This window comes from Oryx dammah, unplaced genomic scaffold (genome assembly GCF_014754425.2).
Source record: "Oryx dammah isolate SB20612 unplaced genomic scaffold, SCBI_Odam_1.1 HiC_scaffold_29, whole genome shotgun sequence".
Classification (NCBI taxonomy): Eukaryota; Metazoa; Chordata; class Mammalia; order Artiodactyla; family Bovidae; genus Oryx; species Oryx dammah.
Genome location: NW_024070213.1, coordinates 86,922,852 through 86,948,737, shown reverse-complemented (window position 1 = coordinate 86,948,737; position 25,886 = coordinate 86,922,852). Strand labels below are relative to the sequence as shown.

At 37.3% G+C, this 25,886-nt stretch overlaps 1 protein-coding gene across 1 annotated transcript in view; it reads right to left on the bottom strand.

Annotated features, from left to right (window-relative positions):
* SPATS2 (spermatogenesis associated serine rich 2) overlaps window positions 1-25,886 on the bottom strand; it is a 151,548-nt gene that overhangs the window by 13,920 nt on the left and 111,742 nt on the right. The window contains exons 4-8 of the mRNA XM_040234074.1: window positions 18,376-18,484; window positions 17,234-17,283; window positions 10,004-10,265; window positions 8,618-8,797; window positions 6,044-6,179 (exon numbers count right to left, since the gene is read on the bottom strand). Of these exons, the coding sequence (XP_040090008.1) occupies window positions 6,044-6,179; window positions 8,618-8,797; window positions 10,004-10,265; window positions 17,234-17,283; window positions 18,376-18,484 (737 nt within the window). The remainder of the gene's footprint in view (window positions 1-6,043; window positions 6,180-8,617; window positions 8,798-10,003; window positions 10,266-17,233; window positions 17,284-18,375; window positions 18,485-25,886) is intronic.

Here is a 25,886-nt window from a genome sequence, read left to right as displayed (position 1 = left end):
GTCCCTGTAGCATCACCACTCATATCTCTAAGATACATTATATGTCCATCATTGAAAGTAGGCTCTTCAATTAATATTTTTAACATGTAGCTTACTGATTATACTATTACCTTCAGTAATTTCTTGGCTCCAAAAAACTATTAACTATCATTTGTTTATGATCGTTACATTAGTGTGTGTTCAGTCACTTTCTTTGTGTCCGACTCTTTGCAACCCCATGGACTGCAGCCCGCCACGCTCCTCTGTCCATGGGATTCTACAGGCAAGAATACTGGAGTGGGGTGCCATTGCCTCCTCCAGGGGAGCTTTCAACCCAGGGATGGAACCCGGGTCTCCTATGTCTCCTGCATTGGTAGGCAGGTTCCCAGTGTCGCCTGGGAAGGCCCAGCTGCATTAGAAAACACTATTATAACAGAAACAATTCTAGCAACTGTTGAGCAACTAATTATTTCAGGGGTTTATACTCTAAACCACCTAATAATGTTCTTACAAAACATTTATACTTGATTTTATTTGCTGAAAACTTAAAACCTATTTATTATAATTCCACTAAAGCAGAAATCCAAGCAAAGCCCAGCCAATGCAAACACCTTTATTTTTCTGGACACTTCCTCCTTCTCATATAAAACAACCAAAAAAGAAAATTTTTAGTAGTTTTCGTTAGCAGAGAATTAAATGACACTTCATTTGTTTCATAAGTCTCCGTATTCCCAACACTGGTTTTATGAGTATGGTACACACATTTGGGCTCAAAGAGCATCTCAGTTCTAAAGTAATACCAGGGACCATATGACTCGATGATATCTTACAATACTTACAATATGTTTTGGGAAAAAGAAATAGCAGCAATTTGCAGGGGGGCACAGTTAGATTCTTGGTCTGGGAACTAGGAATCAAACCCGTGTGTGACACATGCCCCAAGAGTCTCTCTTCCAGCTTTACTGCAAAAGTGAGCCATCAATGGTGACGGGTGGGATGAAGATCATAGGTTACTGGGAGTCAGAATACACAGATTCAAACATTGAGTCTGCGACTTAAATATGATGTCATGTTAGGCAAACAGCTTAACCTAAGACTCAAATTCCTTTTAACAAAATAAATTAAGGCTTCCTCTTCACAGGACAGAAATCAGTATGAAGAAATCAGATAGTATGATTGAACATGTTTGGAAAGGAACCTGCTTGTTTTGTATGACTTAGTTATTTTCTCAGATGGTTAAAGAGTTAGAATTCTTTTAAATTTATTTATTTTTAATTGGAGGATAATTGCTTTACAATGTTGTGTTAGTTTCTGCTGTACAACAGTGTGAATCAGCTGTATGTACACATGTATCTCCTCCTTCTCAAGCCTCCCTACCCCCACCCCCATTCCACCCCTGCAGGTCGTCACAGAGCACTGAGCTGAGCTCCCTCTGCTATACAGCAGCCCCCCACTGACGATCTAGTTTACACATGACAGTTGTATATATGTCAATACTACTCTCTCAATTCATCCCACCCTCTCCTTCCCCTGCTGTGTCCACAAGTCCGTACTGTATGTACATTTGCGTTTCTATTCCTGCCCTGCAAATAGGTTAATCAGTACCATTTCTCTAGATTCCATATATATGTTAATATATGACGTTTTTCTCTTTCTGACTTACTTTACTCTGTATAACAGGCTCTAGGTTCATTCACTTCACTGCAACAGACTTAAACTCATTAGAATTTTAAGTCAAAGACTATCAAGAACCATGGAGGCCAAATACTAGTAGAAATAAGATGCTAATGTACTAAACATGCAAAAACTGAAGAATAATTTAAAACTAAAGAGTGCTAGGTACCTTTCTGATAACATATTATAACAGTAGCCTATTCCTTTATTTCTATGGTTTTTAGACATTTTTGAAAGTGCTTTTGTTCATAAAATGATTTTCTGAATTTTCAGCATCTCTATAGATGAACTTTAAGGATCTAAAAGCATTTGTTAAGACTAATGATAGTTTAATATAAGAAAAGAGAAGCTCAAATAAAAGGAAGTAACTTTTCTAAGGTGAATGAACAATCAGCCAGGAAAAATTTCAGTCTTAAGCACAGGCTTATATTGACTTCATGTGTTGCAGAATCTCAAATTTCTTACGACTTTTCTCCTTTTAATAAGTATCTTTTGACTTTCAATAAAACAGAAACTTTATTTAAAAGGCAGGTTAAGCATGTATCCTTTGCCCTGACACATACTATGACAACCGTTCAAAATGGTTTACACACTCTAGCTTCATGTTCCACTTCATATCCTGCTCCCTAACAGACCTAAACTTTAAGTCAACTAGGAGCTCCAACAATGTGTCAGACAGATTTTATTAATTAACAAGAAAAGTAAACCTGGGTCTAGTGATGATTATTACTGGATCACCAATAAGGACAGATTTGACGTTTTACATCCTGGAAAGCCGCTGCTTTTACCTCCCCACAGGTAAATGTCAGCTTTCATTTGGCCCCAGTGTGAAAGCACTTATCCATATAATTCCCCTAGTGCCCGGTCAGGTGTAATGTAATCTTACTGTTGCAAATATGTTAGAACCTTTTCTTTTTTTTATACTATAACCAACACAAAAAATGACTTCCTAAGTGACATTAACTCCAAGCTCTGGTTCAGTGCCAAAGGGAGTTAGCTCACCTGCCAATTATATCTTGAAGTAGCAACTACAAGGGGCATGGAAATAAGCCAGTTTAAAAACCCAGTCAGCCAGAGAGAAGGCTTTACACCAGCAGGAAAGTGCAGGTAATCTCTTTCCTCAAGTTAAATTGACCTGGTTGCTACACCTGCTAATCAATCCTAAATATACAGTTTCTAGGCAGGAAACCACTTCATTTGTCATTTATTAAAGGAGGCTCCCCCTGGCTGGGTTCCAAGTCAACAAGGACTCTTAAGTCTCTCTCCCGGAACTGTATTTCCTGGTTCAGGGTGGTTCTGAATGGAATCAGATCCTGTGGCTAAAGTAATCAGTAAACTAAACAATCATGGAGACCGGAGGCTTGTTAAGGCAAAATTGTGATGCTCTACTCTTAGTTCTTTCTTCTTAAGCCAATAATATCTGATGTGATAATAATCCAGGGTAAAGGGCATGGGGCTTTCTCCCAGAGGGTCAGAAAGAGGAGAAATCAGTTACCTAGAAAAACTTCCAGGGGAAGTCAGAGTTTACTTAACGTGAATTTGGGAGAATTGGTTGGATTTAGATAAGTACAAAGATATAAGAGAGCATTACTAGGTTGGAAAAGCAGCATCAAGGAGTGTATGAAAGAGGAAATGTGTATGAAAGAGGAAATGTGTATGTTAAATTCTGAGACAAGTAATCTGGCTGGAGTAAAAATGTATATAAGAAAACAGAAGATTTGACATTAAATTTCTAGCTATAAAACCTGCAAGGGGAAACCTGGGATTCATGACAGCATGGGTAGATGAGCAGATGAATGATCTATTCTAAAGTACTTTTTGGTTCATGGATCATTCTACACTTTGGTAAAGCAGAGGTCAGCAACTTTCTGGAGGCTTTATTCTACCTCTCTGTTAATTCACTCCCTTCTTCAATTCCACAAAACAGGAGGACTGAGGCTACCCATTCTCCCTCTGTCTTTCGTCCACTGTGGCATGAAGTACCAGACTAAGTTTGTGAAGAGAGACACAGTTGAATATGACCTCAGGGAATAGCTCCTAGACAAGCAAGAAAATATATGGATGGTTGGGAGGAAGAGTGGTATAGGTTCTCTATATTCATGAAAACTTCCTCTCACCTTTCAGATTCTTGCAAGTCTTACAAATAGGCAGTATGGACAGTCTCATATCCCCAAATACCAACCTAGCTGCTTGTCTTCCTGTCATTTTACTTAATTTGGTCCTTTTTTTTTTTTCAAGTCCATTATTAAATGAAAATACCTCCCCAAAGGAGTTATGGTTTAAAAGTTAGTTACCACTTTAATATCTAATAGTTAAAACAGCTTCAATGTTCTAGAAGAAAATTAGAATATATTTCTTCTCCCAAAGATTCTATAATCAAATATATTTGAGAAACAGCATAGTATAGTTCCCTCTTGTAAATTCACAATGCATATTAGCATTAAGGCATCAAGAAGTCCTGTAGTAAAGAAAATTTAAGTATTTTCAAACCTCTTTAACTACTAAACCCTATAAAACATTTTAAGATATGAGAATTTTTAAAGTTTAAAAAACACAAAATTAAAATAAATCAATGATTAATAATAGGGCATAGAAGGGACCGTAGAGTGGGGTGCATTAGGAAGGATGAAAGGAGGCAGAAAAACAAAGACATCTTTTCTACTTTATATTAATGTTGTTGTTCAATCACTCAGTCGTGTCCGACTCTTTGTGACCCCATGGACTGCAGCATGCCAGGCTTCCCTGTCCATCACCAATTCCCAGAGCTTGCTCAAACTCATGTCCATTGAGTCAGTGATGCCATCCAACCGTCTCATCCTGTCATCCCCTTCTCCTCCTGCCTTCAATATTTTCCAGCATCAGGGTCTTTTCCAATGAGTCGGTTCTTCACATCAGGATGCCAAAGTATTGGAGCTTCAGCATCAGTCCTTCCAATGAATATTCAGGACTGATTTCCTTTAGGATTGACTGGTTGGATCTCCATGCAGTCCAAGGGACTCTCAAGAGTCTTCTCCAACGACACAGTTCAAAAGCATGGATTCTTTGGTGCTCAGCCTTCTATATGGTCTAGCTCTCATATCCATACACAACTACTAGGAACATCATAGCTTTGACTATACAGATCTTTGTTGGCAAAGTAATGTCTCTGCTTTTTAATATTCTGTCTTGGTCTGTCATAGCTTTTCTTCCAAGGAGGAAGTGTGTTTTAATTTCATGGCTGCAGTCACCATCTGCAGTGATTTTGGAGCCCAAGAAAATAAAGTCTGTCACTGTTTCCACTGTTACCCCATCTATCTGCCGTGAAGTGATGGGACCAGATGCCATGATCTTAGTTTTCTGAATGTTGAGCTTTAAGCCAACTTTTTCACTCTCCTCTTTCACTTTCATCAAGAGGCTCTTTAGTTCCTCTTCACTTTCTGCCATAAGGGTGGTATCATTTGCATAGCTGAGGTTATTGATACTTCTCCCAGCAATCTTGACTCCAGTTTGTGCTTCATCCAGCCTAGCATTTCGCATGATGTACTCTGCATAGAAGTTAAATAAGCAGGGTGACAATATATAGCCTTGACGTACTCCTTTCCCAATTTGGAACCAGTCCATTGTTCTATGTCTGGTTCTAACTGTTGCTTCTTGACCTGCATACAAGTTTCTCAGGAGGCAGGTGAGAGGCAGGCAGGTGAGATTCCCATCTGTTTAAGAAGTTTCCACAGTTTGCTGTGATCCACACAATCAAAGGCTTTAGCCTAGTCAATGAAGCAGAAGTAGATGTTTTTCTGGAATTCTCTTGCATTTTCTATGATCCAACGGATGTTGGCAATTTGATCTCTGGTTCCTCTGCCTTTTCTAAATCCAGCTTGAACATCTGGAAGTTCTCAGTTCATGTACTGTTGAAGCCTAGCTTGGAGAATTTTGAACATTACTTTGCTAGCATGTGAAATGAGTGCAACTGTGCCATAGTTTGAACATTCTTTGGCATTGCCTTTCTTTGGGATTGGAATGAAAACTGACCTTTTCCAGTCCTGTGGCCACTGCTGAATTTTCCAAATTTTCTGGCATATTGATTTGTTCAAAAACATCATGCCATGGGTTACAGGTTCCTGGTTTAAAAGACAGACCCTAATGTAAAGGAGCATGACCTACTCTGTAATTATTTGTCCCTTTCCAAACAGTATTAACCTTAGGTCCATTCCTAAAGCATGAGTTTCTTTTATTACTCATTCTCACACTGTGACCACAAACAGAATGAAGCAGAAAGCAAAATATAGCATAGGATTTTTAAGTCTTCCTCCATTATGTAGAGTAGTTAAGAGTTAGGAATTAAAGAACTTGGTGAATGGCTAACCATCTTTATCATTTTCGTGCTACTGATACAAAATGCAACTTAACTTACCAGCTCTGCAATTCGGCAAAAGCTTGTTTCATTTTCTTAATAGAAGCGTCCATCTCTTCTTTAACTACAACTCGATATCGTGCAAGAGATACTGTGCAGCGCTGGAGGTCTTTCACAGATTTTTCAATATTAGAACCTTGGAAAGAATCCCAATTAAAAAAACAACATAGGTAACTTGAAAACTGGATCTGAATACCTAAGCATTTAACATAACTAACATCTCATAACTAAGAATGCTTCCTAAATGGCCACCCTCAACAAAAAACTGAATTTTTCATAGATTTTTTTTTTTTTTTTTAAGTATCCTGGCCAAGATGGAGTAATAGGAATTGGATTTACCTTCCTGTCTTAAAAAAACTTCACACATACACAAAATATATGAAACAATGGTTTATAGACAATGAACAATGTGCAGCAGTACTTCTTACCACCCTCCACAAGAGCACAGAAACAAAAGAAGTGAGGCCTAAGATTGCCCCAACTTGCTGTATAAGAGTTTCCAGGCTGCAATGCAAGGAGGAGAAATCCTAAGTTGAGTCTGAAAGTCTCCTTGAATTGAGGGGACAGAGTTGAGAGTTCAAAGAGGCCAAGATGGCTAGAATTCTCAGGGCAGAACAGTAAAGAGGAAAAAGCTACACAGCAGTGAAAAAACTGTACAAAGATCCACAGAGGATTCTGAGTGCATATGTATGTAGAACTACCCCAAACAGGGAAAAGAACCACTGGAAAGGAGCAGGTGGAATAATCTTGAGGGCTCATCCAGACCAGGAATAGTCTATGCTCACACCAGCATAGTGGGGCGCCAGGTAGAGTATTTAGAGGGGGCACTGCCTCAGTAATTAGCTTGAGACTAAAGGCCGCTCTATTTCTACTAACAAAGCTTAAGTAAGCAAGCAGACTGTTTCCAAATAACAGTTCCAGAACAAATCACAAGAATATTTAAAGAAATACAAAAATATCTAGCAATCAACAAAGCAAAATTCACAATGTCTGGCATCCAATAAAAAAACTACTAGAGGCAGAAAAATATGATCTATAATGAAAGGAAAAATTAATTAACAGAAACAGGTACAGAAATGACAAAGATGTAGAATAAAGTTGGTAAGGACATCAAAACAGCTAATATAATCAAATATCACATGTTCAAGAAGGTGGAGGAATAGTATAATCTATTAAGGAGAGACATGGAAGATATTTAAAAAGATTTCAACAAAACCTCTGGAGATTGAAAAAAAAAAATCAGAGATGAAAAATACACTGAATTGGATTAACAACAGATTAAAAACTTAAGAGAAAAAAGATTAATAAATTTGAAGACAGCAATTTTAGAAACTATCCATAATGAAACTAAACACAGAGAGAAAAAGACTGAAAAAAAGAATCCAAAATGAAAAACTATTTGAGTAGGTACCAAATTTTCAAAACTCCCTACATAATAGGATTTAGTAGAATACAATTCACCATGTAGATATTACAAAACTGATAAAGTTCTCTCTTGATAGTACAGTCTGAATCATTATAAGTGGGTAAGTCAACACTGTAGATAAAGATGAAGTATACTTACCTACCCAATATATTTTAACCAGTTTCTGAGAATTCTATTATAACCTTTTTACATTCACCAATGTCAAAGTTATTATAACTTGTAGTTAGAATAACTGATCTAACAAATTTATAAAGTGCCAAGACACAGATTTTCAATCTTTAATTTAAATCCTTCTTCATCTCAACGTGATTTCTTTTAAAATCTACCTAAAAGCTTTCAAGCACTGTTTCTTTATTTTTGCTTGACTAAATATTCTCAGACTTGCCTTTCTGGACAAGTTGAGGGCTCTATTAGAAAGATGAAAAAGGAGAGCCTCAATAATTAAATTTGGCTCATGCAGTATAAATAATTCAATACAGAGCTACAGGTTACAAGTGTCTTTTACATTTCTCTGTTTCATTTGTTCAGGTAAGTGGACTGCCATCCTTAAATGGACGATAGAAGGGCTATTATCTCGATCTAATTATTGGCTGATTATTTAAATAACTATTATAGCTTAAAAAAAAAAACAGCAAATGGCTACCATTAATCAATGCTAAGTATTTACTTAAGAGAAAATGACCTTGTTTAAAGCTACAGTCTGATAGGTATTAGTAAAAGCATCAAGTTGAGAAGAGAAATTAAAATATTTCTTCAAATATCATTTCAGAGATGGCAAAGCTTTTTACTGTTGTTATCAACCAGGAGTTAAAAATGAAGGAAATAGCACAGACATGTTGCAATAAAGCAAATAAAACGAAGGTTAATGCTATCAAAAACCATGCTAGCCACAGAGTTTGACCCCCATTCACAAAAAAAGGATCACTATTGTTGTCTCAAGACTATACGGCATTACACTACTATCAGACTCCAATTGTGTACACAAAACTGGGGAAAGGCTGGATCGTCATGGATAGTCACTGACTGGAAATGTATTACCTGCTGCCCCTTCTGAAACCTTATTTATGAGAGCAAAGAGATAATTTGCCCTCTTTAGCTAAAAACACAGATTCTTTTTGCTTTCTCTCAAAGGAAGATCTTTGACTTACCAAGCTTTTTGTTGGTGGAAGAGAGGGGAACATCTTCCATGCCTAGATTTGAAAGCTGAGGTCCTACAGTAGTTCTTGAGAGAGACTTGGCAGCATTCCTGTTTTGTTGAGAATTCTGAGTAGAGTGCATAGTCAAAGACCTGGACTCGAAATCAGAGATACCATTCTCCAGCATGGATCCTGTCGAATAAAGAGGCCAGTATTTTAGAGTAGAGTTTAGGGGTAAATCAAGGAGTCTTTAAGTACACACGAAGTAAAAAGGCAAAAGTGCAGCCAAACAATGCCTCTTAAAAGGTTGTGAATAGAATCAACTGACAAAGCAGGACAAAGAGAAGAGTCAGTGAGGCTGTGAGTATCACTTGGCTTAGCCCAAGGAGGCACACTAACTGAAGAGGAGGATTCTTTGTCAACCCCTCTCCAGACAGGCTAGCTTATTCCCTGTACCTTGTTAACTTCCTTGCAGTTCTGGGCACAAGGAAGTGAAGAGTCAATATCACCACCTTCAGACAAGCTTCTGTTAAGTTATGCTGAGAAAAAGATTTCTACACTGTCCCAGGGAAAGAAAGAAGAATTTCAAAAGCTTTAGGAAATGGAAATGGCAAAGAGTTAGGAAATAAAGGAAGGCTAGTTCAGAAAAAAAATAGAAGCCACTGACTATCTTTGGTTTGTTTGAGGTGCTATGTTTTTTTCTAAGTCTTTGTATGTGCGTGTGTGTGCTCGAACTAATCAGTAAATAAAAACATCTGAAATATACAGCATAATTTAAAAAATGGCATTACATGTATAAAGCCAGCAGCAACAGAGCAAGGGAAACTGGTTTAACAAATAAGTAATTAAAAAGCCTATTTTTAAAAGTATATTCCCAATATCTTTCCAGTGCTCATCAAAATGGTTAATGAAAAATGTACAAGCTATCTGAATTTACAACTAATACCAATCTTAATTCTTTATTAAAAAACAAATGTGAGACTATAACAACCAACAGTCTACTTCTAATGAAAGCCATAGGATTACAGTTATGCTTATATATTCCTTATTGTGTTGAGTCTTAGAATAATAACATCAATATCAACTCACGATCATCATTTCCTTTAATAAATGTACAGTTAAAAAACATGTAAGGTCACCTTCTGTAATCTCTAAGTATTACAGAACTATTAAATTAGATTTCCACAAGGCTGACTTAGACTAAAATTAAAATATGAAACAAAGGAATAAGAATTATATTTTTCTAGGCCTTTGATAATTACCAAATGTGACTCTTTCACATAAGAAGTAACAAAATTAAAAAACTAACTAGATTTAATTTATTGATTGCTTTCTCAGCCAAGAAGCCCCTGTATTTTTCAGCAGAATGGAACTTTCCAAGGACCTGTTAATACTCACCTGTTCTATCCAGCATTTCTGATGTGGCAGACTCAGGATCCTCCAGTTCTCTGGCTTCTATTGAAAGTGTCTCCATACCTTCACTGAGTGAGTCCACAGACTCAGTATCATTGATGGCACCGTTGACATGATAACCATTAATACCACCTTTCTCTGAGGAGGGCGCAGATTGTTCCTCTTGAATGGAAACCGATTTATTGGAATCTGGGATACTGTTACTTGGTTCTGCTGCAGGTTTTGGCTTGCTTTTCTTCTTTTTGTTCTAATGGTTATTAAAGATTTGAAAAAAAAAACAAAAGAAAAAGAAGACCCCGACAATCCAGAAAGGTAATGCCAGCTACCCAAAGGCAACCAATGTTACCAATTTCTCATTTGCTCTTCTAGAAACTGAATACCATTTTTATATGTCAAACCACTGACTAAAATAACTATATAAAATACTTTAGATAAACTCAAACACATAAAAATAAAATAGCAAAGCATGACAAAACCCACTATAAGAAAAATCGAAAGATAAACTATAAAATGTGACAAAAATATGTGTAATATATACAAAGAAATAAATAGAGAGAGCTCTTAGACAAACAAAATAATAATCCAATAGAAAAACTGGTGTAGCTATAAACATGGAATGAAGTGAAACTTCAGTTTAATAAAGATAAATTAAATCTGCATTGCGGAGGATTTTGCATCAGAAATCTGTCTCCTCACCTAGACAACAATTACACTGGCAGAATCTGTCTAACTATTTTGGAACTCTGGAGTCTACTGAAGGCTTATAATTTCCAGGAGAAGGCTTGGATGATAAATTGCAGTTAATTTCAGTCAATTTCAGTTCTGAGCACAGTAGCAGATACTCGGCCCCCACCCCCAGTTAGGGAACACGCAGCCGTGCACCTGTTCTTGGAGCAGCTGGCACATAGCTTGCTGGAGTCAGGGTAGGGAAAAAGAACCCTGTCCTCCAAATATCTGGGAGCGGTGTCGTGGTCACTGACTGCTGCCTTTCACTACAAAGGTATAGACAGAGGCAGGCAGCCACTGATGCTGCACCTCCTCCCACTGTTGCAAGCCCCTCCCCCTCTGGCTGAAGTTTAATTCCTTTAGGGGAATTAAAGTGGCGGTGCCCTTCTTCCCCACTTCATTTTTCTTTATTCCCTTTCCGGAGACAGACATCAAAGACTAGGACATTCAAAAACAACTGTATATACAGAAAAAAATTGAAAGTAATCATGCATGCTCAGGGAAAAGCACAGACAAGATCTGAGAAGACCTTAAGTTTACACCTTAGGCTGACCCTTAGTACAAAGACAGCTTACAACAATTTTAAAATATAGTAATAACAAAAAACAGCAAACCTGGAGAAAGAGGGAGAATTTGGTTTCCAGAGTTATCAAATTATTAGATTCAAATGTCTAGCTTTCAGCAAATCAAAAAGAACACAAAAAAAGTAAGAAAGTATGGCCAATATAAAGGAAAAGAATAAATCAATAGAAACTTTCCCTGAGAAAGACTTGTTGGGAGATACATTAAAGACTTTATTTTTTTCATCTAAAGATTAATTTTAATTAAGTAAACATGGATTCTTAATATGTTACCATAAGTAGGATTTTTTTTTACTCAAACACCTAGTGCATTTTTGGGCTTCCCTGGTGGTTCAGTGGTAAAGAATCCACCTGCCAACATAGGAGACATGATCTCTGGTCCGGGAAGATCTCACATGCTATGGAGCAACTAAGCCTGTGCACCCCAACTACTGAGCCTGTGCTCTAGAGCCTGGGAGCCGGCAACTACTGAGGCCACATGCTGCAACGACTGATGCCCACGTGCCTAGAGCCCATGTTTAACAACAAGAGAAGCCACTGCAATGAGAAGCCTGCACAATGCAACTAGTCCCTGCTGGCTGCAGAGTGCAAAAGAGCACAAAGCAGAGTAGTCCCTGCTTTCCGCAACCAGAGAAAAGCCCACGAAGCAATGAAGACTCAGTACAACCAACCCCACCCCCCAAAGCGAAAACAAAAAAGGTGCCTCAAAGGTGTTCAAAGAGCTAAAGGAAAATGTGTTCAAAGAGCTAAAGGAAAGTGTGGGGAAGGTCAAGCAAACAAAGTATGAACAAAATGGAAATATTAATTAAGAGACAGAAAAAGAAGCTAAATCTAAAAAAGAAATAAAAACTGAAATTCTGGAGCTGAAAAGTACAGTAACTTACATTAAAAAAAAAAATAACTGAAGGGATTCAAAGGGAAATCTCAGAAGTCAGAAGAAAGAATCAGTGGGTTTGAAGATAGCACAACTGAAATTATTGAGTTTGAGGAAGAGAAAAAAGACTGAAGAAAAGTGAAGAGCCTATGGGACCTGTGGGGCTCCATCAAGCAAACCAACATATGTGTTGTATAAACTAGAGAAGGAGAGGAGGGAAAGGGAAGAAAGAATGTATAAAGAAATAATGGCTGAAAACTTTCCAAATTTGATGAAAGACATGACTATCAACATCCAAGAAGCTTAACAACCTCCAAGAGACAATGAAACATGTAATCAAACTTCCAAAAGATAAAGAAAGAATCTAGAAAGCAGCAAGAGAGAAGTTACTTATCACACACAAGAGATCATCAATGAGATTAGCAGATTTCTCATCAGAAACATAGGAGGCCAGAAGGCAGTAGGCAGATATATTTGAAGTGCTAAAAGGAAAAAACAAAACAAAACAAAACCCACCAACCAAGAATCCTCTATGTAGCAAAACTGTCTTTCAAAACTGAGGGATAAATTAAGACATTCCTAGATAGACAAAGAGGAGTGAGTCCATGACTACCAGACCTGCCCTGCCAGAAATACAGGAGGCCTGTAATATGAAGTGAAAGAACGCTAGACAGTAATCTGAAGGCATATAGGGAAATAAAGAACTTGGCAGAGGTAAAATACATGTGCAATTACAAAAGCTAGTATTATTATAACAATGGTTTGTAAGTGTATTTTTTGTTTTCTACATGATTTAGAAGACCAATACAACAAAACCAAAAGCTGGTTCTTCATAAAAACAAAGTTGACAAAAAGTTTAGCTAGATGGACTAAGAAAAAAGTGAGAAGACTCAAATTATTAAAATAAGAAATGAAAATGGGTACATTACTATTGATTATAAGAGAATATTATGAACATACACCAACAAATTATATAACCTAGATGAAATTGTTCAAATTCTTAAAACACAAAACCTAACAATACTGTCATGAAGAAATAGAAAATCTAACTAGTTAGGAAACTGAATCACGAATCAAAAATCTCCTGACAAAGAAAAGCCCTGGCTTCACTAGTGAATTCTACCGAACATTTAGTCTTGCCAAAGTTTTCAAAAAAAAAAAAAGCTGCTGAAGAGAAGGGAACAATATCTAACTCACTCTATGAGGTCAGCATTACCCTGATACTTAGACAAAGACATTAGATGAAAACTACAAAGCAATATCCCTTATGAATACTGATGCAAAAATTCTCAACAAAACAGTACCAAACCAAATTTAGCAAGATATTAAAATAATTATATACCATGACCAAATAGGATTTATTCCCTGAATGCAAGAATGGTTCAACTTAAGAAAATTGATCAATGTAATACACCATTTTAACAGAAAAAAGGGGAAAAAAGCCACATGATCATCTTAATTGATGCAGAAAAAACATGTGACAAAATTCAAATATCCTTTCATGATAAAAACACACACACAAAAACCAACTAGGACTAGACAGAAACTACTTCAACATAATAAAAGACATATATGAAAAACCCACAGGGAACAATGGTCAAAGAGGAGAGCTTTTCCTCAAAGATCAGGAACAAGGCAATGATGCCCACTTTTGCCATTTCTATTCAACACAGTACAGAAAGTTGTAGCCAGTGCAATTAAGAAAGAAAAAGAAATAACAGGCATCCAAGAAAGAAAGGAAAAAGTAAAATATGTTTGCAAAAGATATGATCTTATAGAAAACTTTAAAGATTACACACACACACACACACACACACACACACACACACACACACACACAGAACAATTCAGCAAAGCAGCAGGATACAGTCAACACACAAAAATCAGTTGTACTTCTATACCTGAACAACCTGAAAAGTAAATTATAAAATAATTCAATTTATAATAGCATAACTAAATAGAAACACATTATATATTTATGAATTAGAAGACTTAATTCAATGCAATCCATAACAAAATCCCAATGATATTTTTTGCAGAAACAGAAAAACCCATCTTCAAATTCATATGCACCTTCAAGGGACCAAAACAATCTTGATTATCATACTAAGTGAAATAAGTCAGACAGAGAAGGACAAATATCATATGATATCGCTTATATGTGCAATCTGAAAAAAAATGGACACCAACGAATTTATTTACAAAAGGAAAATAGACTCACAGACATAGAAAACAAGTTTATGGTCACCAAAAGGGAACGGGGCTGGGAGGGGAGGGATAAATTGTATGTTTTGGACTAAAATATACACACTATTATATATGAAAAGATAATCAACAAAGACCTACTGCTGGGAACTATATCATATCTTCCAATAACCTACAGTGGGCTTCCCTTGTGGCTCAGCTGGTACAATGGAAAAGAACCTAAAAAAATTTATGTATATGTATATAACTGAATCACTTTGCTGTACCCCTGAAATTAACACAACATTGTAAATCAACATGTCAATAAAAAATTTAAAGAAAAAGAGGAACAAAACAGGGAGACTCATACAACCTAATTGCAAAACTTACTACAAAGCTACACTACTCAAAACAGTGTAGTACTAGTGTAAAGACAGATGTATAAGGGACTTGCCTGGTGGCCCAGTGGTTAAGATTCTGCCTCCACTGTAGAGAGCAGGGGTTTGATCCGTGGTCAGGGAACTAAGATCCCACAAGCCATGGAGAGTGACCAAAAAACTTATAAAAGACAAACATAGAGACAATGAAATAGAATAAAGAGCCCAGAAGTAAACTCTCCCATATATGGCTTAAATGATTTTTGCCAAAACTATTCAATGGGGAAAAGACAGTCTTTTCAACAAATAATGCTGGAAAAACTGGAATCTCCACATATAAAAGAATAAAGCTGGACTTTAACCTGAAACATAGCACAAAAATTAACTCAAAATGGATCAAAACTAAGTTTAAGACCTAAATCAACAAAACTTAGAAGAAAATGATGTAGGACAAAAGCGTCACGATATTGGATTTGGTAAGGATTTCTTAGAGATGACACCAAAGGCACAGAAAACAAAGAAAAACAGACAAACTGGACTTCATGATAAAGAAGACAATCCACAGAATGTGAGAAACTATTTGCAATCATATATCCGGTAAGGGATTTTTCCTCTCCACAACTCTCATTTCTCCTTTTCTTAATTACTTTCTCCCATGTGAGCTGGCTAAGTTTTCATGTCACTGTCCTATGCATGTAATACCTATCCTCAGTAATCGTTCATTATCATATCCTATTGAACTAATCCCAACAGTTAACTGGATGTGATTTGGGTATTTGGGATTGCCAAACTGAAGCCATTTTTCTTTCTCCAAATTGTAAGAAATTTATGTAAACACATACTTCCCCAGCTTTGTGCATATATTACATTACTAATAACCTATTATCCTTGGCCAATAACTTAATAAATCAGAATACACACAGTTACTTAGGTTTGGTGAAAGCAATGGGAAGAAGTTAAGAAAATATTCAAAGCTACAGGTATAGAGAGCTTCAGGGGAATCTGTGGTAGTATTAAGTTCTTAGAAAAAGTTCTCAAGGGTCATTGGAGCCAAGCCTGTTTTCTTTTTTTTCCCAAGTCTGGTTTAATTAAGACTTAGCAGAAATCCTAATGAAGTGATTTAGAGTCATCAAGAAAGTATTCCAGAACTCCAGCACTAACCTAATATAGACCCCAAAGAGACTTCATAGAGATACTTGATTCAAATTCACACTTCAAGCACTTCCTAAAGGAACTAGATTTAGAGTAAAGAGCTATGGGAAGCATGATGAGGTTAGCTAGTATCCTTTAGGGAAAGCATTTTTGGTTTCAAGTGGATAAGGAGAACTGATATGTCAGATACTGTATTAAACACTTGAGGAGACATTACTTTGCCAACAAAAATCCATCTAGTGAAAGCTATGGTTTTTTTATCAGTCATGTATGGATGTGAGAGTTGGACTATAAAGAAGGCTGAGGGCCAAAGAATTGATGCTTTTGAACTGTGGTGTTGGAGAAGACTCTTGAGAGTGCCTTGGACTGCAAGGAGATCCAACCAGTCCATCCTGAAGGAAATCAGTCCTGAATATTAATTGGAAGGACTGACGCTGAAGCTGAAACTCCAATATTTGGCCACCTGATGCGAAGAACAAACTCATTTAAAAAGACCCTGATGCTGGGAAAGATAAAAGGCGGGAGAAGAAGGGGACAACAGAGGATGAGACAGTTGGATGGCATCACCGACTCGACAGACATGAGTTTGAGTAAGCTCTAGGAGTTGCTGATGGACAGGGAAGCCTGGCGTGCTATGGGGTTGCAAAGAGTTGGACACGACTGAGCAACTAAACTGAACTGAAATACTTGCAGTTGTCAATATTATTTTCCTATTTTAGAGACGAGCAAACTAAGGCTCACTAGGGTTAAACAATATTCCCAGAAAATAAAACCAATAAGTAATAGAGCAGGATATAAACTCAGTTTTGACTGATTCCACAGTCCAAGTGCCTTCTATTATCTTCTAATATCTCCCTGAACTAGACCATCAGACCCCTCTGCATAGCTAACAGTAGCAAAGTCTCTCTTTAGGCTTTATGCTAAAGCTGATTAATATCAGAGATTACAACACAAGTGGTCTGACTTAAAAATCTGAACTATTTTAACTGACGTATGATATGAATGACGCTGAAAATCCCTGGAATGGATCACTTTCTCTAGAGAAGCTCTGCTGTCCTTGACATGATCTCGTTTCATCCCTGCCTAATATTAATACACTCTCTGCAACTGCATGGCAGAGTAATTCTGCTTCCTGCCTGAAATCACATGGAGGAGACTGGGTACTCTATGTACATAGCAGTGTTACAATGTCCTGGAAGAAAACTTTTCTTAGCCAGGTAAACTGAAGATGCATATGTAAATCTTTCAATATTTCTGCAGAGCTTAATTTTTTTATAATACAAATACTGATATCACACTTTTAAATTTAATTCATTTTTACCTTTTTCTTGCCTGTTACTGTCCATTCTTTGAGTACTTCACTGGCACTACCTGTAAGAGAAACCAATCACAGATTTTTTTTCTCCCAGCACAGGCATGCTCAAGCAGAAATTAGTGTCCCTGAATTTTGTAACTGCTGGAAAGTCTCCCTCTCCCAATAGGAAAAGTGATGGTTCAGGTATCTAAGCTAATGTAATGAGATAATCATATCATGCTTACCTTTTAGAATACCTGCCCATTTAGATCCCCCTTCTCCATTTAATTTCTTCAGTAAGTTCTTCCAGGAAGAGACTAATGTAGCCTGACCATTTTGAAGCTTCTTTTTATCTATGTAGCTTTGACCAAATACAAAGACGACTGGTTTCAGCCCAAGTATGGCGTCCCCTTTCCTCCAGATTACACACCACCTGGTTACATTGTTTCAGAGAGAACTGTCTGCCACCCTAAACCCAAATACTAACATTATAAAAAAAATATGACGATAAAGAAAAAACTTACAGTATTTGAACCTGTTTATTCTATACTGGCAAATTCAGAAAAGCAGAAAGAGGGAGATCTATTTTGATATCACTGTCACTGTTCAATGAAAGAGACAACTTCAGAGAGTTTTTCCCAAACAAGTTATGTGGAAAGAATTTTGTAAAATGCTTCTCAACTCTATAAAATCAGAAGGTTTGACTAAGCATACCATTTTTTGTATGGTAGATAAGGAAACTCAAACCCATATATTTAAACCACTTGTCAGAGTCTGAAAAAGAATATTGAGTCCCTAAATCTGCCATCTGTAGCTGAGCCACTAGACCACTGCCCTGTCATTGCTTCTAAAAATTCTTACTCAAGCCAACTCCAGTCAAGTCCTTTATACCACTGGCTACCTAATTTCTTCTTAACTGTCATTAGAAAACGTAATGAATAAAATGATGGAGTCTTCTCTGCTTGTCCTCTTATTCCAGGTATCATATAGCTTATGAATGAATTACTTCTAGGGCTGAAATAAGGAGCTTTAAAAGATATCTTTAAAAATCGCACAGGGCCTGCTATATCATCTATAAAATACCAGGCTGCAGAATAAATGTTATAGAGATTTGAAGCAACTTCTAGTTGAACAAATATGAACTTATAAAAATATTGAGCTAGGGTTACCTTCCATGAATGCTTGTACTGTTTTGTCCACACAATTATCAAAGTGTTGCAAAACCAGGATAATTTCATTGTTACTCTTATTGGGAACTATTGCGCGCACTGCATTTATCTGAAAAAGAAGATAAGGTCATTTAATTCTAGTATCAGTAGGTCAGTTGGAAACTGAGGTCTATTACAGAGAATAATGGTAAGGGTACCACTGCATCTTTAACAAGGTGGGTCACACCACTTTAGTACCAGTGAGAGTGCATACAACCATCTCACTGCGATGGATAATAGGGGAATGATGCCAGCACGTAAAAAATTAACTTTAAAACTTAGAAAAAGCAGAACATTTGCAGAAACAAAGGATTTGTGCCAGATCTTATTTCAGGGTGGTTTAATTCAGGAATCAGGTATTAATTTAGCATCAACATTTCCTCATTTTTAGCATATTATACAGAAAGGAGCAAAGTTTAACAAACCACCAAAATAAAACAACAATAATAACTTAGATTTTTGTATAGCATTTTTTAAACATTTATTTCATATCATTTAATTGTATAATAATGCTATAAATATCACTTAAATTATTATAAATTATTTCAGGTATATAAAACATAATGAACACTCACTATGACACCCAGTTTAATAAAATAAAATACATGCAGTTGAAGTGCCCATGAAGCTTTTCATAAACCCTTTTTCCCTCCTCTCCACAGAGATTTCTGCCTTGAATTTGGTGTTATTTCGATATTTGTTTTTATACTTTTATGATGTATGTCTGTATCCAAGAGTAAGACATATTATTGTTTGCATTACATATCATACATATCTATTTTTAATTTGCTTTTTCATGTAACATTGTTTTTTAGATTTTTCATGTTGATAAATGTATCTCATTATTACTTATCAGCTATTTATTTTAACTGCTAAATAGCATTTCCATTGTGTGAATATACCCAATTTAATCATTTCTCTGTTGATAGACATTTATATTCTTTCCAGTGTTTGGCTACTATGAAAAATGCCATAGTAAATATTCCTACGCTTATGGTTATTTACTGAATGCTTATGACAATGCTTAGCAAATTGTTAAAAAAAAGAAAACAAGTCTTCAGTGAACAGTGAGAGGATGTCTCTATTGTATATATAATCACTAGTAGAATTTCTGAACAGTTCAGTTCAGTTCAGTTGCTTAGTCATGCCCAACTCTTTGCGACCCAATGGACTGCAGCATGCCAGGCCTCCCTGTCCATCACCAACGCCAGGAGTTTACTCAAACTTGAGTCCACTGAGTCAGTGATGCCATCCAACCATCTCATTCCCTGTCATCCCCTTCTCCTCCCGTCTTCAATCTTTCCCAGCATCAGGGTATTTTCAAATGAGTCAGTTCTTCGCATCAGGTGGCCAAATATTGGAGTTTCAGCTTCAGCATCAGTCTTTCCAATGAATATTCAGGACTGATCTCCTTTAGGATGAACCGGTTGGATCTCCTTGCAGTCCAAGGGACTCTCAAGACTCTTCTCCAACACCACAGTTCAAAAGTATCAATTCTTTGGCACTCAGCTTTCCTTATAGTCCAACTCTCACATCCATACATGATACTGGAAAAACCATAGCCTTGACTAGATGGACCTTTGCTGGCAAAATAACGTCTCTGCTTTTTAATATGCTATCTAGGTTGGTCATAGCTTTTCTTCCAAGGAGCAACTGTCTTTTAATTTCATGGCTGCAGTCACCATCTGCAGTGATTTTGGAGCCCCCCAAAATAAAGTCTCTCACTGTTTCCACTGTTTCCCCATCTATTTGCCATGAAGTGATGAGACCAGATGCCATGATCCTAGTTTTCTGAATCTGGAATTTAAAGCCAACTTTTTCACTCTCCTCTTTCACTTTCATCAAGAGGCTCTTTAGTTCTTCTTTGCTTTCTGCCATAAGGGTGGTGTCATCTGTGTATCTGAGGTTATTGATACTTCTCCCGGCAGTCTTGATTCCAGCTTGTGCTTCTTCTAGCCCAGCGTTTCTCATGATGTACTCTGCATATAAGTTAAATAAGCAGGGTGACAATATACAGTCTTGACGTACTTCTTTCCCAATTTGGAACCAGTCTGTTGTTCCATGTCCAGTTCTAACTGTTGCTTCCTGACTTAATACACAGCTTTCTCAAGAAGCAGGTCAGGTGGTCTGGTATTCCTATCTCTTTCAGAATTTTCCAGAGTTTGTTGTGATCCACACAGTCAAAGGCTTTGGCATAGTCAATAAAACAGAAGTAGATGTTTTTTTGGAATTCTCTTGCTTTTTCGATGATCAACAGACATTGGCAATTTGATCTCTGGTTCCTCTGCCTTATCTAAATTCACCTTGAACATATGGAAGTTCATGGTTCACGTGCTGTTGAAGCCTGGCTTGGAGAATTTTGAGCATTACTTTGCTAGTGTGTGAGATAAGTGCAATTGTGTGGTAGTCTGAGCATTCTTTGGCATTGCCTTTCTTTGGGATTGGAATGAAAACTGACCTTTTCCAGTCCTGTGGCCACTGCACTGCTGAGTTTTTCTAAAGTTGCTGGCATACTGAGTGCAGCACTTTCACAGCATCTTTTAGGATTTGAAATAGCTCAACTGGAATTTCATTACCTCCACTAGCTTTGTTCATAGTGATGCTTCCTAAGGATCACTTGACTTTGCATTTTAGGATGTCTGGCTCTAGATGAGTGATCATACCATCGTGATTATCTGGGTCGTGAAGTCTTTTTCATATAGTCCTTCAGTGTATTCTTGCCACCTCTTCTTAACATTTTCTCCTTCTGTTAGATCCATACCATTTCTGTCCTTTATTGTACCCATCTTTGCAAGAAATGTTCCCTTGGTATCTCTAATTTTCTTGAAGAGATCTCTAGTCTTTCCCATTCTATGGTTTTCCTCTATTTCTTTTCATTGATCACTGAGGAAGGCTTTCTTATCTCTCCTTGCTCTTCTTTGGCACTCTGCATTCAAATGGGTGTATCTTTCCTCTTCTCCTTTGCCTTTCGCTTTTCTTTTCACAGCTATTTGTCAGGCCTCCTCAGACAACCATCTTGCCTTTTTGCATTTCTTTTTCTTGGGGATGGTCTTGATCACTGCCTCCTGTACAATGTCACAAACCTCTATCCATAATTCTTCAGGCACTCTGTCTTTCAGATCTAATCCCTTGAATCTATTTCTCACTTCTGCTGTATAATCGTAAGGGATTTGATTTAGGTCATACCTGAATGGTCTAGTGGTTTTCCCTACTTTCTTCAATTTAAGTCTGAATTTGGCAATAAGGAGTTCATGATCTGAGCCACAGTCAGCTCCCGGTCTTGTTTTTGCTGACTTTATAGAGCTTCTCCATCTTTGGCTGCAAAGAATATAATCAATCTGATTTCAGTATTGACCATCTGGTGATGTCCATGTGTAGAGTCTTCTCTTGTGTTGTTGGAAGAGGGTGTTTGCTATGACCAGTACATTTTCTTGGCAAAACTCTGAACAGTAGTGAATCTAAAAATTCATTAGAAATGCCAAATTTCCCTTCAAAACGAACATGCCAAATTCGTCAGTTATTCCTAAGGTATTTTGTATCTTTTGAGGTTAAAAATATACACTTTACAATAACTGCATATTCTCTTTTCATTTTTGTATGTCAATTTTATATCCAGCCATTTTGATGACTTCATTATTCCTAATAATTTGTTGCTTTCTTGGTTATTCTATGTAGGCAATTCTATTATCTATAATAACAGCAGTTTTTTTCCCCTTCCTTTTTATTCTTTATAATGTTCATTTCTTGTCTTACTGGACAATGTGAAATTGGTTATTTCTTCAAGAAGACCCATTTTTTTTTTTTTTGGTAGGGAGTGGTAGTTAGAAACCAAGATCTAAGAGCTAGGTGTGTTTATTGCTATTAGGTTGACATAAAAGTAATTGTGGTCTTGCATTGCTGAGCTTTGCCATTTGATATTGGACTACATTCTCAAATAAATGTGGTTATGTTATACATCATTTTAATGCACATTTCTCGCTTTTTTTTTTTGCTAATGACATTACTTGCTGTTTATTTTATATTTATTTTAGACTAGGGAAATGACATTAGACAAAAAGCAAATTCAAGCAATTTTCTTATTTGAGTTCAAAATGGGTCATAAAGCAGTGGAAACAATTTGAACATCATCAATGCATTAGCCCAGAAACTGCTAACGAATGTACAGTGCAGTGGTGCTTCAAGAAGTTTTGTAAAGGAAAGGAGAGCCTTGAAGATGAGGAGCACAGTGGCCGGCAACTGCAAATTGACAATGATCAAATGAGAGGATCGTCAAAGCCGAGTCTCTTTCAGCTACACGAGAAGTTGCTGAAGAGCTCAATACCGACCATTCTATTGTCATTTTGCATTAGAAGTACATTGGAAAGGTGAAGAAGCTTGGTAAGTGGGTACCTCATGAACTGATAGCAAATCAAAAAAACCACTGAAGTGTCATCCTCTTGTATTGTGTAACAACAAACCATTTCTTGAATGGATTGTGATGTGTGACAGAAAGTGGATTTTATACGACTCCTGGCAATGATCAGCTTAGTGGTTGGATAGAGAAGAAACTCCAAAGCACTTCTCAAAGCCAAAGAAAGTGAAAGTGAAAGTGTTAGTCGCTCAGTTGTGCCCAACTCTTTGTCACCCCATGGACTGTAGACTGCTAGGCTCCTCTGTCCATGGGATTCTCCAGGTAAGAATATTGGAGTAGGTTGCCATTTCCTGCTCCAGGGGATCTTCTGAACCCCAGGATCAAACCTGCATCTCTTACGTCTTCTCTTGTATTGGCAGGCAGGGTCTTTATCACTAGTGTCACCTAGGAAGACCCGAGAAGGTCCAAAGCACTTCCCAAATCCAAACTTGCACCAAAAAAAGGTCATGGTCACTGTTTGGTGATCTGCTGCTCATCTAATTCACTACAGCTTTCTGAATCCTGGCGAAATCATTACATATGAGAAGTATGCTCAGCAAATCGATGAGATGCACTGAAAACTGCAATACCTGCAGCCTGCATTGGTCAACATAAAGGGCCCAACTCTTCTCCATGACAACGCCCGAATGCACCTCACACAACCAACATTTGCTTCAAAAGTTAAATGAATTGGGCTATGGAGTTTCCTCATCCGCTATATTCACTTGACCTCTTGCCAAACAACTACCACTTTTTCAAGCACCTTGACAACTTTTTGCAAGGAAAATGCTTCCATAACCAGCAAGAGGCAGAAAATGCTTTCTAACAGTTCGTCAACTCCTGAATCATGGATTTTTACATTATAAAAATAAACAAGCTTACTTCTTGTTGGCAAAAATGTGTTGATTGTAATGGTTCCTATTTTGACTAAAGATGCATTTGAGCCTAGTTATAATGATTTAAAATTCACGGTCTGAAACCACAATTACATTTGCACCAATCTAATACTAGGAAAATACTAGTATTTCCTAATACTGTGGAAAATTCTGAAAGAGATGGGAACACCAGACCACCTGACCTGCCTCTTGAGAAACCTATATGCAGGTCAGGAAGCAACAGTTAGAACTGGACATGGAACAGCAGACTGGTTCCAAATAAGAAAAGGAATACATCAAGGCTATATATTGTCACCCTGATCATTTAACTTATATGCAGAGTACATCATGAGAAACACTGGGCTGGAAGAAGCACAAGCTGAAATCAAGATTGCCAAGCAAATATCAATAACCTCAGATATGCAGATGATACCACCCTTAAGGCAGTAAGTGAAGAGAAACTAAAAAGCCTCTTGATGAAAGTTAAAGTGGAGAGTGAAAAAGTTGGCTTAAAGCTCAACACTCAGAAAACTAAGATCATGGCATCTGGTCCCATCACGTCATGGCCAATAGATGGGGAAACAGTGGAAACAGTGTCAGACTTTATTTTCTGGGCTCCAAAATCACTGCAGATGGTGACTGCAGCCATGAAATTAAAAGACGCTTACTCTTTAGAAGAAAAGTTATGACCAACCTAGATAACATATTGAAAAGCAGAGACATTACTTTGCCAACAAAGGTCCATCTAGTCAAGGCTGTGGTTTTTCCTGTGGTCATGTATGGATGTGAGAGTTGGACTGTGAAGAAGGCTGAGCACCGAAGAATTGATACTTTTGAAATGTGGTGTTGGAGAAGACTCTTGAGAGTCCCTTGGACTGCAAGGACATCCAACCAGTCCATTCTGAAGCAGATCAGCCCTGGGATTTCTTTGGAAGGAATGATGCTAAAGCTGAAACTCCAGTATTTTGGCCACCTCATGCGAAGAGTTGACTCACTAGAAAAGACTCTGATGCTGGGAGGGATTGGGGGCAGGAGGAGAAGGGGACGACAGAGGATGAGATGGCTGGATGGCATCACTGACTCGATGGATGTGAGTCTGAGTGAACTCTGGGAATTGGTGATGGACAGGGAGACCTGGCGTGCTGCGATTCATGGGGTCGCAGAGAGTCAGACACCACTGAGCGACTGAACTGAACTGAACTGAACTGAACTGAATACTAGGATGTGATTATTTCTAGGTCCTTTCAGTTGATAGAACTAGGAAATTTTGGGTTTTACAACCTAAGTTTATACTGACACCATCAGTTTAAATATAATATTAAAAGGCATTTTTTTTGCCACGTGCAGCATGCAGGACTGAACCTATGCCTTCTGTAGTGGAAGCATGGAGTCCTAACCAGTGGACCTAGAGAATTCCCAAAAGACTTTTTATAAAATGGTTTTTAAACATGTATTTCTCTTCTCTAAACTGAAAGTTTTTTAGCTCTTAAAAACATTGACATATTTCTTGATTTGCTTTATTCTATAATATTCATAAAATAATTATAGAATATAATATTACTACTAATGAAAAAAGTTGAATTCATTTTCACTACATTCCTCTCAACATTTACAGTAAGAATATTAATATTGTGTTCAAAGTCAGTGGGAAGATTTGTTCTAGTTTACCTTTCCCTGAAGATGAAGCATTTTCAGAATCTCAACCTTATATAAGATCTCAGTTCCAATTTCTAACCCAGGACAAGCTTTGTGCTAAATCTGGGGCCTGTGTGGTAAAAACCCATTTGTTACTGAGACTGGCAAAACATATCAGCATTACCTAGCTCAGGCTTACCACTCAGCTTTTTAGTTTCTTCTATATTTTTGGCTCCTAGGGATTTCTCTTCTTGTGTTCAGCTATGCTTTTTGTCTTTTTTGGCCACGCCATGTAGCCTGCAGGATTCTTAGTTCCCAGAACAGGGGTTAAATCTGGGTCCTTGGCAATGAAAATGGAGTCCTAACCATTGGACCACCAGGGAATTCCTTGGCTATGCATTTAAAATGATGTATATCATTTTCATTCTGTATTTGTAAGCATTTTACATTAGAAATGTAATGTAAAATTTTTTAATCTGCCATACTGCTTGAAAAGGAAGCCCTTTTTACAGATGAAGAGAAGTAAAGTCTCTTGTTCAAGTTATTCGCAGAATCTGTAACTTGCTTTCATG